The sequence below is a fragment of the Ochlerotatus camptorhynchus genome, unplaced genomic scaffold (genome assembly GCF_037179485.1).
Source record: "Ochlerotatus camptorhynchus isolate MF236.1 unplaced genomic scaffold, CSIRO-AGI_Acam_v1.1 ptg000084l, whole genome shotgun sequence".
Lineage (NCBI taxonomy): Eukaryota > Metazoa > Arthropoda > Insecta > Diptera > Culicidae > Ochlerotatus > Ochlerotatus camptorhynchus.
Window position 1 is genome coordinate 1,375,057 of NW_027040574.1, and position 17,546 is coordinate 1,392,602.

At 42.5% G+C, this 17,546-nt stretch overlaps 3 protein-coding genes and 1 pseudogene across 3 annotated transcripts in view; 2 read left to right on the forward strand and 2 right to left on the reverse strand.

Annotated features, from left to right (window-relative positions):
- The window catches only part of LOC135698296 (zinc finger protein 595-like), a 195,581-nt gene that overhangs the window by 20,435 nt on the left and 157,600 nt on the right, over window positions 1–17,546 (forward strand). The window lies entirely within an intron of this gene.
- Window positions 5,173–6,964, forward strand: mah (mahogany). Its single transcript, XM_065218215.1, has 2 exons — window positions 5,173–6,359; window positions 6,417–6,964. Exons 1-2 carry the CDS (start codon window positions 5,273–5,275, stop codon window positions 6,926–6,928), a joined length of 1,599 nt encoding a protein of 532 aa, XP_065074287.1. The 5' UTR covers window positions 5,173–5,272; the 3' UTR covers window positions 6,929–6,964.
- Window positions 7,032–17,546, reverse strand: part of LOC135698303 (fatty-acid amide hydrolase 2-B) — a 38,331-nt gene continuing 27,816 nt past the window's right edge. The window contains exons 4-5 of the mRNA XM_065218217.1: window positions 7,614–8,182; window positions 7,032–7,548 (exon numbers count right to left, since the gene is read on the reverse strand). Coding sequence (XP_065074289.1) covers window positions 7,276–7,548; window positions 7,614–8,182 — 842 coding nt within the window. The 3' untranslated portion in view covers window positions 7,032–7,275. The remainder of the gene's footprint in view (window positions 7,549–7,613; window positions 8,183–17,546) is intronic.
- Window positions 9,924–13,535, reverse strand: LOC135698322 (probable protein phosphatase 2C T23F11.1; annotated as a pseudogene).

A 17,546-nucleotide genomic window follows, 5' to 3' on the forward strand; every position in this document is an offset into this window, starting at 1 on the left:
TCAATGTTGTTGAAGTGCTGGATACTGCGTTCGACTGGTTCGACTGCGATGGCGTGTCCCATCTGGACCATGGCGGTACCGAGTCCGTAGACCATCATCACTGCACCCTGTTGCTGTGCCGGTTGAATGACGTTGGCTGGTCCGTTTCGGGTCATCGGGTCGGGCCCTTCATCAGTCCGACGTGTGGTCCGGCCGGCGTTGGTTTTCAGTTTTCCGACGGATGATACTCGGGTGGTTAAAAAAACGGTGCAAATCCGTTTCCTTATCCGGCTCCCAGAAGGGCTGGTTGAATAATGATTGACGTTCGTTGTGCGGGGTCGGCCTTCTGCCGAAGATGGAAGAATCGTGTAGCAACAGAGCTCGTCCGTTGCAGACATCCTTGGAGACGGATGTCCGTGTCGATTTTGAAAACATTGAAAAACAAAACAAAAACAAGAGCTGTTAAAATACCGGGTTGCCAAACAAGGCATTATTCACAAGCAAACAACAGTCAGTTCAATGACTTCTTGGCACTGCCTGTACAGCTGCGGCACACTGAGGTACACTGAGAAAAATGTTGGCACAAAATAAGTGTGTAGAGTGACCACCCCTTGTTCGCAGCAAGGGTTATAGCAACAATCAATACGAAACTAACGATTTTAAATTAACTCACTACTTGACTAGCCTATATGTCCCAAGCAAACGATTAACGTACCCCAATCTAGTTGAAATTCTAGTACTACGCAATGTCTGCTTTGATTCGCTATGAAAGTTTGACAGATAAAATGAGGGGTTATTGGTTTTTTCTATGTTGCGAGGGGTGAATCGATTAGCTTGGGACCGAAGAGAGTACTAGAGCTGAGGCAAAAAGTTGAGCACGTTATTTCGGGACCTTCTAGTCTTAGAGTTAAACGCTGTCCAGACTGGAGAGTTATAACATAGAGATAACTCTAAGACCACTGGGTCCCGAAGAAAATCATTATTATTTTTGGCTCACTCAGTACCAGAACAACGGTCCCAAGCAGTCCCAAGCTATTTCACTCACCCCTGCATGTTCTGGATGAATCCACACACCCCTGATGTTATCTGTCAAACTTTCATAGCGAATCAAAACAAACATAGTGTAGTACTAGAATTTCGACTAGAATGGGATACGTTAATCGTTTGCTTGGGACCAATAGGCTACTAAAGTGGTGAGCCAATTTAAAATCGTTAGTTTCGTATTGATTGTTGGTTATAACATGTTATAACGGTTGTCAAATAATTGCAACACAGAAACCACCATCAAGATAGCGCTATAACATGTTATAACTCTGTAGTCTGAACGTACTATAACCATAAAGGTAATAGTACGTTCAGACTACAGAGTTATAACATGTTATAGCGCTATCTTGATGGTGGTTTCTGTGTTGCAATTATTTGACAACCGTTATAACATGTTATAACTCTCCAGTCTGGCCAGCGTTTTAAGGCGCAGCGATCGGGAGTGAGGTTATCCAGGCATTAGCTTTGTAGCACATTCTGGTGACACCATATCCCCTCAGTTACCTCCTGATTTAACCAACGGTGAATGTGCGATGGACGATCCAGCGACTTACGAAGAAGTTCTGCAACGGCCTGACAGAGATCATTGGGTTCAAGCGATGAACGATGAGCTGAGGTCACTGAGCGAAAACAGCACGTGGGTGCTTGCGGATCTGTCTGAGGGGCGGAAAGCGATTCGGAACAAATGGGTGTTCAAAGCGAAGCGTGGACCTGATGGAACCATTCAGCGGTACAAAGCTCGTCTCGTCGTGAAAGGATGCTCGCAGAGGCCAGGACTAGATTACGACGAGGTGTACTCTCCCGTAGTACCAACAATCAATACGAAACTAACGATTTTAAATTGGCTCACCACTTTAGTAGCCTATTGGTCCCAAGCAAACGATTAACGTACCCTATTGTAGTTGAAATTCTATTACTACACTATGTTTGTTTTGATTCGCTATGAAAGTTTGACAGATAACATCAGGGGTGTGTGGATTCATGCAGAACATGCAGGGGTGAGTGAAATAGCTTGGGACTGCTTGGGACCGTTGTTCTGGTACTGAGTGAGCCAAAAATAATAATGATTTTCTTCGGGACCCAGTGGTCTTAGAGTTATCTCTATGGTAGTACGGTATGCGACGATTCGTTACTGGACATCGACCAGATGGACGCAGTTACAGCCTTTTTGCAAGGAGAGCAGAACGATGAGATCTACTTACTGCATCCGCAGGGGATAAAAAAAAAATCAGATTGACCGCCCACGGTTGCTGCTCTGTTATTACCAAGATCAGCTGCAATTACACAGAGAACCAACAGATGATGTTTGGGACTAACATTCATCCTCAATGTGTAAGAACTGGAGATCTAATATTTAGCAATACCAGCGCCGGCCGTGTCCGAATGCAGGTCAACTAGGGAATGGGAAGGAATGTGTTGACGTGGTACTCGCTGTGAAGGAAACCGAGAAATCCTCTGCGCTTCCACGAGAAATCACTGGGATGTTGGATGTGGGGAAAGGTTGCACACGCACACGCAGGGATCGTTTTTGGTAGAGCGATTATAATACACAAACACACACACACACACACACACACACGCGCGCGCACTCATCCAATTTCTATTTTTAGATCACGACCCACACTGTGGTAAGTGATGCGATCGGTGTTAAAGAAGAATTTGTTTTCATTAAAATCTAGTGGGTATAGAGAATAAGGCAAAGTGAAAAATTGCAAGGAAGGGGACGGGCCTGGGATTGAACTCCCGACCTTCTGCTCAGTAAGCAGAAACGGTAACCACTGAGCTACCGAGCCTCGTCATACTTCATCCGCAGGGGATAGACCATGAAAAAAAAAAATAGACCATAAAAAAAAGGAAAGGTATGCCGCTTGAAGAAAGCTCTTTACGGCTTGAAACAATCAAGCCGGGTATGGAATGCGCAGCTGGATGGCATGCTTGGACTGATTCGTTCCTCAGTACATTGTTGCCTGTACTGGATGATGCGTGGAGACAAGCTGACGTTCGTCACTATTTACGTAGACGATTTTCTAATCTTCACCAACGATCCGAATCTGAAGCCAAAGCTGAAGACGCATTTGAGCGAACGATTCAAGATGGAGGATCTCGGTCAAGCCAAGTATTGTTTGGGGATCCGGATTACGAGGAATCAAGCAGAAGGAAAGCTCTGGCTCGATCAACAGGTGTACATCGAGGAAATCATTCAGCTTTTTGGAATGAGCGAATCGTATAATGTAGCAACGCCAGCTGATCCCAGTTTAAGACTGGACAAATCCATGGGACCGAGAAACCAGAACAAAGCCGAGGAGATGAAGAAAGTTCCATTCAAAGAAGCTGTTGGATGTTTGTCTTTCGTAGCCCAGCTGACTCGTCCGGACATCGCTTTTGCGGTGAATGCAGCTAGTAAGTTCAGCGCCAATCCGGGACGTCAGCATTGGGAGATAATTCGGTACTTGAAAGGAACATCGACGAAGAAGTTGGAGTATTCCAAACGAGAATCATCGGAACTAGTCGGATTTAGCGATGCCGATTGGGGAGGAGATCCAGATACCCGAAGGTCAACGATGGGTAACGTGTTCACGTTACAAGGTGGAGCCATATCGTGGAATGTGAAAAAGCAGACCACCGTTGCTCTTTCATCCTGTGAAGAAGAGTATATGACCCTGTCTCGAACAATTCAGGAATCAATGCGGTGGAACAACTTGCGGTCGCAGATATTCGAGCAGCGGCCAGTAATTATCAATTGTGACAACCAATCTGCAATCAGCATCGCGAATAATGGCTCATACAACCCTCGCACGAAGCATGTTAGCATTCGCAACCACTTTGTGCACGATAGCCTACAACAAGGAGCGACGCAGCTGATGTATACATTCCGACCATAGAGCAACCAGCTGATGGTTTCACAAAGCCATTAGCCGTTCAGAAACAACAACAGTTTTGCAAACTATTAGGTGTCTCGGATTAGTGAGGAGTATTGAATAACGCAGTAGTCTGTGATAATCCGTGTCACTGTTGTAAAGAGAAAATATAAATAAAATTCATTCCACTGTATAACGTTCACCAATAAAGACGTGTTTCAATCGTCGTCTACAATTGTTTTGTTGGTGATTTGGTGGCCGACGTTGCCGTGAAGCAGCAAGTTTTCCGCTTGCAAAAGTGCTCGGAAGCTGGTCTCTCGCCTGAGTCGGAGATTGCGAGTAATATGAAAGATGCCTCGCTGGATATGCCCAAGGCTGGACGGGTGGCAGTTGGTGGTCGCGAACTGTTCCTGGGGAAAGCGCTAGACGAGAACCTCCTCCCAGATGACCATGGCAATGCAAGAAAATTTGTGTTCGTTAAAGGAAGTATTACGACAAAGGTGCATCACGAAATGAGATGCAAAGCTTAGAGAAAATCAAAATTACGGAACCCATGGATTGGAGGATCAAATTAACATGGTGAGACCAGTCCAAATACATTTAACAAGAATAAAACATAAACTAAATACGTGCCAGGTTTGAAAAAAATATTTTCGAACCTGGAAGCGTGTATGTAATACCAATATCTATTTGATAACGGTGATGCATACATGCGGGGCTTATTGTTAGTGAAAGTAACCTCGGAATGGGCGTGACTCTCCAGACATTCTGAAATGGGTTGCTGGATCTGCAATAGAGCTATCACTTTCTAACGCCCGCACTAAAGCTGTCTACAATGACCATAAATGCAACATTGTAGAGAGATAGTTCTTCCATAATAACACTGCCGGCCAGTGGGGGTTAGAAGGAATACACACACACACACACACACACATTTCCACACATTTGCTGTTTTCGAAACATGTTTCAACGAATATTTTGAAATGCGATATCACTTTCTTCAGTTTATTACCAAATCAAGTAGATACCCACGCATCTACAACTGCTCCCTCCCAAGAAAGGCAGTGGCCAACATAAGAAAGATAGGACTAAAGTGGACGACGAACGTACCCTATACCGACCGGTGGGCATGACTTGTAAGGATTCACCATACATTTCGAAACAGGGCCAAATCCACGCATGTCGCAAAGTGAAGCATGTTTCAATCAAAAAACCGAATACAACACTGGCACCGCTTTACGCTTGATTAACCTATGCTGGGAATGGATTACCTACCACGCAACGAGAATTTCCTTGGCAGATTGTACGAAACCTTAACACGACCCGGTTCGGTTCGGTTGTCTCCTAATTAGGTGGTAGGTGTGTAACAAACATTCCAACAATCGAACGGGATGTTTGGTGAAAAAAGTGGACCCGATTCTGTGACATTCCGAGGATTTACACCGCCACCGCCAGATGAGGAACTGCTGGAACAACGACGAGCCCGCGATCTGCTCGGTGGATCGGAGAAACCTCCCGATGATCCCGGGTCATCGCCAAAGCTGTCGCTTTTCTTCGCGAGTCTGTGCGTGATCGATCTGTTTGGGGTGTTTCCCATAGTGGCTTTGCCGAAATCGATCATCTCCTGTGGATTGTACGGAATTCCGTTGGTTCTGTTTGTGGTAACGTTGCAGAGCTATACGGCAACCGTTCTGGGCAGATGCTGGACCATTGCGGAAAAACTGGATCCATCGATTGTGTCCAAGAACCGATATCCGTACGCGGCCATTGCGGAATTTACCTACGGGAAGCGGATGAGTGTGTTCGTGACGGTGCTGTTGGACATGACCGTGTTCGGCGGTGGCATCCCGAATCTGCTGGTGGCATCCCAGAACCTGCAACTGCTGGGATCGAAACTCACCGGAGGTGAATTTGAATTCTCCTTCTGCTATTGGTTGGTGCTGATTGGAACGTTTCTTTGCCCCATTATGTGGTTGGGAAGCCCTAAGAATATGCGGCCTTTGGCTAGTATTTCGGCGGTGATTTGCAGCAGTGTAGCCTTACTAACGTGGTTGTCAATTGGTGAGGACACAATCGCGACGAATGGAAATGGAACGGAGGATTTTGTCCCTTTCAAGGGCATTGAGCTGGGACTGCCTTCGTGGCTTCGACTGCTCAAGGCCTACGGAATCATTGCATTCCAGTTCGATATTCATCCCATGCTGCTGACGATCCAGGTGGATATGGAAAAGAAAAGGAAGATCGGGAAGGCCGTCTTTCTGGGACTGATGGCCACTTGTACGCTATCGGCCGTGACTACGGTTTTTGCTGCCTACCGATACGGAATGGATATGACCAATAATGTGCTGCAAATATTGCCGAAAAGCTGGTCCCTGTATACGACTATCCTGTTGGTAACGCTGCAGCTGTGCCTGTCCAGTGCTGTGGGAAATTCAGCGCTTTTCCAACATTTGGAGGACGTTCTCGGTGCTTCCAGGGGTACGTTGGCTTATAGACTTCAATCAAATTATGCTACAATTTATTCACTCCTTTTAGACTTCACCCTCAAACGATGCGTCATCCGTTCGACGCTGGTGTGGCTGGCTGTCCTGATTGCTGAGCTCCTGCCGCGCTTCGATGTGGTGATGGGAATCATCGGTGGCACTCTGACGGGACCTCTCATCTTCATACTGCCTCCATTGTTCTACCAGAAGATGACCAACCTGGAAGCCATTTACTACCAGGAAATGGAACACATCCAAAGCCGAGAAACGGTGGCTAGCGACGACCGGGAACCTCTGTTCCCGAGTGCCTACGGATCAATTAGCGCCAAGAGACCGCTGCCGACGGTGCACTGGATGGGCGATTGCTTCTCGTTCTGCTGTGATTGGTTCAACCGGTTCTGCCAGTTTATGTACAGCGATTGCATTCTGTCGGGCGCGGTAATCATGTTCGGAATCGGTGCTACGCTGATCTCCACGTACTACAACATTTTCGACGTGACGGACATTGGAACGCAGTTTTGGGGATCATGTGCCACCAACATCACACTCCTTAGTGAGTTGTAGGGAATTGTGGTGGGAAGTTCGAACCTTCCAAGCAGTTCAATAAATAGCTAGGCTTTGTAACAGATTGGGCTTTCTTTTCTGGGAAATGAGAAATTCCATTTCGTAAATTCGCTATAATTATCCTTAAGGCTAATTTGTCTCAACATGCTGCTATTCACATCATCACACAGCCCTTCGTTCGTACGCACACAATCACTCCGGTCATCGAACACTCGATTTCCCCGCATTATTTGGCACATTAGCGCTCGTCTATCACAAATAACAAATAAATTAGCAATAATCCGTCCCACGCCCAACCTGTAAATTCAACAAAATCACCAACTCTCACCATCAAAGGGAAGGGAAGCTCATTTCGGTGCCTTCCAACCACCGAAAGCAGCTTCCAGTTCCCGTGCAATGCAGAGACTTAGCCGGTCCTGGTACGGAGCGGCCACTACCTGAATGCCGATGGGAAGACCTTCTTTGTTGAACCCCAACGGGACGTGGGTTCCGGGGAAACCGAGCGCATTGAACAGCATCGTGTACGTCACACCGGTAATGTGACCGAACGAGTGATAGTGTCGTATGGCTGGCGTCGGGTAGGTTGGTAGGAACAGAACGCCGTCCGTTCCCAGTGTGTCCTGGAAAACAAATTGACAGATTATCACAATCCTTTTAGTAAAACATAACCGAGAGAGCAACTCACAATTATTTGCTTCCGGAGTGCTTCCTTCATCCGTAGATACCGCTGCTGATCCTCGGTGCTGAACATGTGCTTCGTATTGATCAGAACGTAGAACACGATTCCGGCCAGCGTGAACTGCGACTTTCCGATCAACGACTTACCCAGCTCCATCAATAGGCTATGCTGTTCCTTGGGATTATCCCGATTGTCGAACATATTCGGAATGTCCTCCAGCGACTGCATAGTGCACATGGCCATTTCCATGCTCTGGCTTATATTGTCAAACTCGGCCCGTTCCGTCTGCAGGCCGTGGTCCTTGAAGAACTGCACCGCTCGGTACATGGCGATTTTGATTTCCTCATCCACCGGAACGAACGACACATTGAAGCCGAAGTCTTCCATGTAGTGGATTTTGATGTCCTTGGTGTAGACCGTTTCGTCCAGACGGAGCTTGTAGGCCTTCGGACCGGCCATGATGTGCACCAAAGTGGGCAGATCCTTCGAGTAGCGGCACATTGGACCCACGGTGAGGAAGTTGCGGAACTTTTCGTCCGAGGACGATGGGAAGTGGCCTTCGATGGAGATGACATCTGCGGGGGGATATTCGAGAGGAGTGTATTAGTTGATTTAGCTTGAATTTTAATGGTTACATAGCGTTCGAAGGTTTTTTTCACGTCGCCTAATTGACATCGGTTTTCATCCACGTAGGATCAACCTTTTTGTCAATTTCCATAGCAATATGTTTATGAGCAGTTCCAAATGACCTTCTCCGATTTGCATGAAATTTTGCATAATTGTTTGTAATGGGTAATGATTTACATTTTTGATGAAATTCGGCCATTTTGGATCTTGTAAAATTTTCAAAATGGCATCCTTGAAATTTTTCAACAAATTGTAGAACGGAAACGGCACTTCCGATCGAAATGACGTCTGAGACAAAGTTGTTGAGAAAAAAATGTTTTTATGAGTAAAAATTTCAAAAAGTGTAAAACCTAAATATCTCAAAATGTCTCTTTTCGATTTTTTATAAAAAAAAATCATGAAAAATGCAAACTGTACTCTACACTGAGGCAAATGGACCTAAGAATTTCATATGAACAACATATGAATTTCATAAGGGGTCGTCCATTAATTATGTCACACATTTAGGGGGGAGGGGTGGTGTTTGAAAACTGTGACGAGCCATACAAAAAAAAAAAATAATGTGACAAAGAGGGGAGGGGGATTGAAAATGGGCCAAATTTGCGTGACATAATTAATGGACCATCCCTAAGCGTGACTTATGAATGATTTTCGGGTAACTTAAGGTAGCCCTTACTACACCTTTAACCATTTCATTTTCCCAAGCGTTGAAAGACGAGTTGTCAACACACGGACCCCCTAACCTCATCGTCCATTTTCCGGTTCCAGTCTGCTTCGATTTATAAGGTAAATCAACGAAATTCACACTCATTTCTTATCGCTAAAATCCATAAGTGTTTCTTATCCAGTATTTTACGATCGCTTATGACCGCCACAATCTGGCTGAGTTTCCGGTAGGGAACATAAGATTTGAAGTTTGGCTTGTGTCGTTTGACGTGTAAACGATCAAATTTGAACGTTTACACGTCAAACAACACAACCCAAACGTCAAATTATATGTTCCCTACCAAAAACTCAGCCAGATTGTGGCGGCCATAAGCGCTCGTAAAATGCTGGATGGAATTCTTAAGGGCCACCCACATTAGATCCGTTTGCGTTGCGTTGACGTAAATTTGACAGTTAGACAATAGATTTACCTGTCACTTTTCCGCAACGCGTCCGATCCGGATCTAATGTGCGTGGGCCTTTACGTTCTTTTTCCTGCGTGTAGAGAATGAAAAACGATATGCGATCCAAGATGGCGGCTTTCGATTTCAGAAAAAGTGGAAAATACTGTCAAATACCCATCAATGTGGGTATATTTGGAATCGGGATGACGTCTAGAGAATGAAAATCGATATCTGACACAATTTTGAAATCCAAGGTGGTGGCTTCCGGTTTAATAAAAAGTGGGAAATACTGTCAAATTATCTATCACTACGTTTTTTAGAATCTGGGTAACTTACCGATTACCTCGGCATTTACTTTTACTGATATCTTTGCAAAATATCTGTTTGTTAGCGGATATTTCAGCAAATAGTTATTTGTTAGCTGAGTCTCGATAATTGTTTTACTGAATATCAGCTAAATAAATTGCAGAACTTACTCGGCTGTTGGAATCTCGGCGAAAAAAAATTAAGTGAGCAAGACGACGGCTTCCGATTTCAGAAAAAGTTTAAAGTATTGTAAAATATGGATATTTTCGTCGAAAATCGATGTCAGACGCCATCTTTAAATCCAAGATGGCGGCTTCTGGATTCAAAAACGTTGGAAATACTGTCAAATACCCATCAATTTGGGTATTTTCCAAGGGGTTAGTCACTCAGCACAATGTACCGAAACTAGATTCGGCACAGCTAGGGCACACTTATCGGCACATTCCTGGCACATTTTCGTAGCTATCAGATTATAATTCAAATAAAATTGGAGCACTGTCTAGAGTACTATATCGACAACTGTCATTTACGTGTATTAAAATTTTCGTCAGAACAAACTCCATTACTGGTTGGCTCGGAAGCACGTTCCAAATTCCGCCACAAGCTGTTGCAAGCCATAGCCACTCGTTATTCCACGTTCGGATATGCCATCACAACTTGTTCCTACGGCAATTTATTGCCGTTCGCCAATGCCATTGACAGGGCTAAATAGCCATTCACTCTATTATACTCAACGCAACCCCCGGCACGCTTTATCCAACTCACTGTACGCTACGAAAAGTAATTTAATTCGTGTGTTTCATTTATGATTTTATTTTCCTAAACATCAGCTTAATATGGGAAAGGTCTCTAATTGTTGGCCTATGTATCTAATATTGAGCCCATCGCTAAAAATCTGCTATTTATCAATTTTATCTAGATGAACGCGTTATTGGGACGTTACTAATGGATATTTTTGGTTGGTATTGAAAATTTAGTCGATTGCTGAATTTATGTATGGGCCCAAATTAGGGACACTTAGGCCGAACATTACCTGTATTTCCCCTACTTTCTATTTGTAGAATAACATAAATCCCTATGTGAATGCATAAACGATATGAATGGCTGTTGCCGTTGGTAAAAACGAGCACCCGGTTGCGAAAGGGTTGCGGTCGGTGAAAGTGAACACCCAGTTGCGAATGGGCGAATACCGTGAACGCACCCGTCCACTGACAGTTCTCGACGGCTGATGAAGATCAATGAGATACAGAAAGAGGTGAAGCAGATCGTGAAATATTGTTGTATTAGTAAACCAAAAAATCAACGGAAACGCAAGAAGTGACGTCACTAATTGCTTGTATCGTACAGGGGTTTTAACACAACTTAACCGATTGCTTCACCTCGGTAATCCAGCTCATTGGATGAAGATGACCAAAATGAATGGCACACATACATGCGCATGCAGCTGATCGTGCAGTGGGATCCAATGAGCTGGATTACCGAGGTGAAGCAATCGGTTAAGTTGTGTGAGTAAAACCCCTGTACGATACAAGCAATTAGTGACGTCACTACTTGCGTTTCCGCTGATTTTTTGGTTTACTCGAGGGGGAAGACAGTGATAAATTAAGAGCAATCCAGAGTAACTCTGAGGAATTCTTTTGCTCTCTGAAGAACGATTTTATTATCTCGATTGTTTTGACAGCGCAGCCCAAGCAATCAATGTTTTTGGTGTAAAGGGACGTTAGTGTGGTGGAATAGTTTGTACGTTTGTATTTTCCTGTTCTAGCAATCGAGACCCTCACAGGATTCATCCTCAAGTACATGTCCCCACCGGAGCTGGTAGCCGGAAGGGAATATCCATTCGCTTGCTCTAAGCATCTGAATGCCCAGTACTACCAACAATCAATACGAAACTAACGGTATTAAATTGGCTCACTACTGCACTTGCCTATTGGTCCCAAGCAAATTGACTGGGAGTACCATAGTGGTAACTCTAATACCAGTAGGTCCCGAAGAAACGTGCTCAACTTTTTGGCTCAGCTCTGGTACGCTCTTCGGTTCCAAGCTAATCGATTCACCCCTCGAAACATAGGAAAATCCATTAACCCCTCATTTTATCTGTCAAACTTTCATAGCGAATCAAAACAAACATAGTGTAGTACTGGAATTTATACTAGAATGGGGTACGTTAGTCGATTTGCTTGGGACCAATAGACTATTCAAGTAGTGAGCCAATATTAAATCGTTAGTTTCGTATTGATTGTTGGTACTACGGTAGCAAGATCCTGGTAAATTTCATTAAAGAGAAAAGGCCCTGCAGAAAGCCATCAGAGTGATTTAAGAAAATAGCCAAATGAACTAGTAGAAAACGAGATCATTTCCTTAATTAAATATTGCATCCATTTATTTTCTTCATTCATTGTTTTCGTTTCGTTATCGAACTGACATTTGCTTGGTCAGATTCCATAACTGTATGCCCTACTAATTCTGTTTTCGTCACAAATTAGATCAGATCCCAGAGCAAACCAGAGTAGCTCGGAGCAACTCTGAGTAAAAGAGGAACTCAAATGAAAGCCGTCTTCCCCCTCGGGTTTACTAATACAATAATATTTCACGATCTGCTTCACCTCTCTCTGTACTTCATTGAGTGGGATCAGCCATCGCAATTTGTTATTGTTGACACTGAAGATCGAAACGAGATGGTGAAATTCTCATCTTGTAATTTAGTGAAGTGAATTTGTCTGTCCACATGTAATTGAATAGCAAAATAAGTGGAAGTCAATTTTGTATGTGCAATAGTTTATTGTAAATATTGTGAAAGTAATATTTGGTGTTTTTGTAGATTTCGTCAGCTGATTGTTGGTCGATATTAGGTTTGCTTGTTATTCTGCGCTCATGATAGTTTGTGCTACTTACCGTGAGTTTATTTGTATTTCGATAGTCAGTAAATCTAATAAATTGATGTTTTCAAAATAGGTTCTCAAAACCGAGTATAGGAGTGTTGGCAGTGAGACTGGTAGTATTTATATTGAGGAGAACTTAATGTAATTTGTTTGTTATTAATGATAAGTGCATCTGTGATTAATGTTTGTTGTATTAAAATTTTATTTTGAGTATCGCCGGAAACTATGTAAAATAGTTTTCTACGTTCGATCCGAAGGACTGCGAGCAACAAATGACTATTAATAAAGTTTGTTTGCCACATGATTTTCATTAACTTTCTTGCTTGGCTTCTGCTATTAGTTGACTTATGAATATAATTAATAATCAACTATAGAAGTTGGCCAAGAAGTATAAGGAGATTTGTATCCGTGTGACATTGTTCGGTTTGTGATTGAACGAAAGCACATCCAGCTTCCTGTTGTGCATGCGATCGCCCGCGAATCCCTAGAATTCGCATTGTACAATCTATCGTTCTTTATCATAACTACAACCGCCGTCGAACCGGTTACCTTATCCTTCAGCGATTCTTCGATCAGCACAGCCTCGTCAATACCCAAAAATTCATGTTGCTGAGCCGTCTTCAAGTCGTCCCTGTACACCGGCCGTTTCGTCCCAAACTAAAGCAAGTTCTCGCCGGCATACTGCAAATCGCTGGCGTGGAACGTTATATTTTGGAGTTTGGAGCGTTTGGAGATGCTGGTTGTGCCGCCGGGTGCTGGCTGTAAACCGTTCACGGAACATCCGATAGCGAGCGAATGTGTCGTTCATGTGGAAACGCTAACCTTGTATACATCTCGATCCCACCTTGTAGTAGTCATGCTGGCAACTCCTTCGAGGTTTCCGGCTCTGACAGAGTTTGAACCATGGTTGGTTTGGATTTACTGCTGTTAAGGAGGGTTCGGGTCAGATTCCGAATATTGAATCAGAATTATGGGAACCAATTTGTGTGGTGCAGATAACAGAAGAAATTCGTAGGTAAATTCAGTTATACGACAATGTGATTGTAGAAAAAACGAATTTTAATTTTCCTGGCAATGCGAATTTCTATACTTTGTAAATAAACAGCTTTCATCCTGAATTATTCTAACGCTGTTGCCAGATATTACAAAACAATTTGTATTAAATACCATAATAATTTTTACCACTCATACACTTCAAATACATAAAGCACAAATCAGGGCACAAAAATACTCGTTCGGCACACTGTTAGCATTTTTTTTTCTTAAAGAGATTTTTAGCCTTAGGCTAGTTCATCTCAAACACACTCTGTTAATAGTGTTAATACAAAATATGCTGTGCCGAGTGACTGACCCCTTGGTATTTTCAAAATCCCAGTACCATCTCCACGGATAGAAATGTCCTTACACCTTTTGGCAAATTTCTATTGCTGATATTCATAAATAAAATGTATAAGTCAACTAAAAAGCAGACGCCAAAAAGTTAATGAAGATCATGTGCCAATCGAAATGTATTTATAAGCGGTCACGCATATTTGCAAACGCAATGATATCGGTTTTCTCTTTGCATTGCTACAGCTAAACGAAACAATTTTCTAGATGATTTACGGTTTAGCGACTTTGCAGTCAATTTAATTGTTTATAGGAAAGTTTGAACATACTGAGAGGTAAGCACATATCATCGGTAAGAGACGTGTGTGTGAGAAAATTTGCGAAAAAAATCTAAGGGCACCGGTGGGATTCGAACCCACAATTCCCATTCAGTACACGGGTGCATTGCCAATTATACAACGGTGGACCTATGGTCTACGGATGTATTTGGCTAATGACATTTGAGTTTCGAATCCGTTCCCCCACCCTAGACTTTTTGTAAAGATGTACAACAAAAATGAGCTGTGTTTGTTCACATCGACTGATACTGAGTGGTTGCGGTACAAGCACATATCGTCGATAATAGACGATTGTTGTGTATCAGAGAACGCTTGCGCAAAAAGACTAGGGTGGGGGAACGCTGCTTTTTTTTTTAGTTTTGTGGTGACAGTCGTCCACACTTTAACTAGAGGGCTTTAGACTATAGTCGCTATCCAGTATTTTACGATCGCTTATGGCCGCCACAATCTGGCTGAGTTTCTGGTACACGGTTAGAAAAAAGTACCCAAAATTAAGTTCTTTTCACTCATCTCGGCACTACAGTGCAGGAACCCAAAAGTAGGTAAAGCGGGTCAAAGTAATTTTCATTTATTTGTGTGCAATTCGTATGGAATTTTCCACTCGCTTTCAACCCAAAAGTAAGTTAGTTGTACCCAACAGTAGGTAAATATGATTTTACTCAACGTTGGGTTCCCACACTTTACAACCCTTGTTGGGTGGTTTTGCTCCTCCGTTTTTGACAACATTAGAAGGAGGAAAGGAGACAAACTAGTCAAAAGTAGCTAAAAGTGAACTGGCCGTTGGGTACTTTTTTCTAACTGTGTAGGGAACATAAGATTTGAAGTTTGGCTTGTGTCGTTTGACGTGTAAACATTCAAATTTGAACGTTTACACGTCAAACGACACAACCCAATCGTCAAATCATATGTTCCCCAGGGTGGTCAGACCTACCAATTTATCGGTAGTCCTACCGATTTTCGGGATGCCTACCGATTCACAGACGAAAGGTTGAAAACTACCGATTTTTCACTTTTCCTACCGAGAATCACAGATTTTTAGTAATCTTGGAAAATAAAATGTTCAATACCTATGTTTTGTTTTCCGTGTAGTCAGAATTGCATTAGAATTAGAAATATTGATTTCGACACGTTTAAAGTAGAAATACTCAGAGGGAGAGATGGGCGGAGATAATCCCCCTTATTCTGCGAGTCACGTGACTCTCTGTCACCGGTGAGGTGACAATTGTCACCTCGTGTGAGGTGACTCTCCATGTAAATCAAATGGAGAGTCACCTCACACGAGGTGACTATTATCACCTCACCGGTGAGAGAGAGTCACGTGACTCGCAGAATAAGAGGGAATGTTTTGAACATTAATGCCAATGAACTGTCAAAATCTGAGGCAATCGAACATTCCCATTAGATTTGAGAGTATTGCAATCGAACAGAAATTCAAGCATCTTTATATTTCGTGTGCTTCTCAAATTAAACTTGTTTTCGGATTGAAAAAAAAAAACCAACTTTATTGATTAATTGATCTTAGTTGGTAAATTAATGGCACGAATAAATGTGCAAAATATAGGCTGTTTCTATGCACCACCAATGTAGAGTGCGCTATGCGCTTACTAGAGGAAACGTCAACCAAACCGTTTGTTTACATCCAAATTACAATTTTACATCTCAAATTAACGCATATTGTTATGCGTATCTTGCATATTTCCATCGGGATGGGTCTTATTTTATTATTTTTCACATATTCGAACGGATTTACAGCTTAAATAACACCAAATTAAAAATCCGGAAGATCATAACCGCTGGGGTAGTTTTATAAATCTTCGTTTTTCTTAACAAAAATATGTGGAAGCACCAGCCGTTCACTTCAAAATCGATACAGAAAACAAAATATTCCATTTGGATGTTGATTACAAGCACCTGCGATGGATAAACTAATCAGAAAAGTTAAAAACATTTACCTCTTCCTATGCTTCACGGTGAAAATTTCAGCCCTCATCACTCTTTTGATGGTTCTCTTATTCACCACCAGAGGTTGAAACGATCGCTTAGTTTCCATTGGATTCGCCTATTGCAATGCAATCAATTATTATTTTTCACGTAAATCGAATCAAAAATAAAATTCAGGTGAAATGCTAGTTGCAAGATAATTTAGGTACAAATCCCTGAGTATTTCTAGTTTAAAGCAGAAGAACTGAAGAACAGCGTATTGTTCTGGAGCAACCAATTCAATATGTTGTAGACCAACAATTGAAAAGGTACTATCAACTGTTATAAACAAAACGTTGATTATTCTTTCCTCGCCAATCGAACGCAACTTACCGGCATCATCGGATAGCGGAAACTTTCCTCAACCCAAAGATGGTGTTAGTTTATGTAAGAGAGCGTTGAGTCACGAGAAAAGGGTTTCCGAAGTTTTGTTCGCAATAGCTGATGTGCTCTTTTCTGTGGTTGGTCATGATTTGCTCGATTGGTTCCGCTATTTGACAGCTCAATTGGTTTCCGAGATTCTATCCGCCAGACTATAGCGACTATACTTTAGACTAGAAATACTCAGAGGGAGAGATAGGCGGAGAAAACAAAATACAATTCGGCAGCAGGAATTTGTACCTAAATTATCTTGCAACCCTTGCTAGAAGCTAGCATTTCACATTACTTTTACTTTTGATTTGATTTACGTGCAAAATAATATTTTTAACGAACTAACATTAATTAATCAATAGAGTTAGAATATTGTTTTTGGTTACAAAAACTAGTTGAATTTGAGAAGCACACAAAACATAAAGGTGATTGAATTTCTGTTCGATTGCAATACTCTCAAATTGAATCTCATAAGAATAAGAAATCCTCGGAAAAATTCAAATGGGAATGTTCGATTGGCTCAGATTTTGACAGTTCATTTGGCTCAAAACATTCTCTCCGCCCATCTCTCCCTCTGAGTATTTCTACTACACATCAAATTTTAGTTTTCATTATCAGTTAAACGGTTTGCTGGATCATGATCAGCAACAAAAAGGTTTTACTGGAAAAACAGCAACTAGACACCCAGTAAAGAGTTGTCAAGCTGTTAGCATCACAGTCGAAAGTATTTGCATTTGTACGATTCGTATAAACCACCGAGGAGGAGGAGATAAACAAAACTACAAAACTATATAAAACTAGCTGAGTGCCCGGCCTTGCTCGGGATTCAATATAAGTTTGAGTGTATGTGCCGAATAAGCATACTATATTGTACGTACCCCCCCTTTCTTATCTAAGAGGCTACCCCCTATGAACATCTCTTTATACCTCCACATGCCAAATTTGGTTCCATTTGCTTGATTAGTTCTCGAGTTATGCAGAAATTTCTGTTTCATT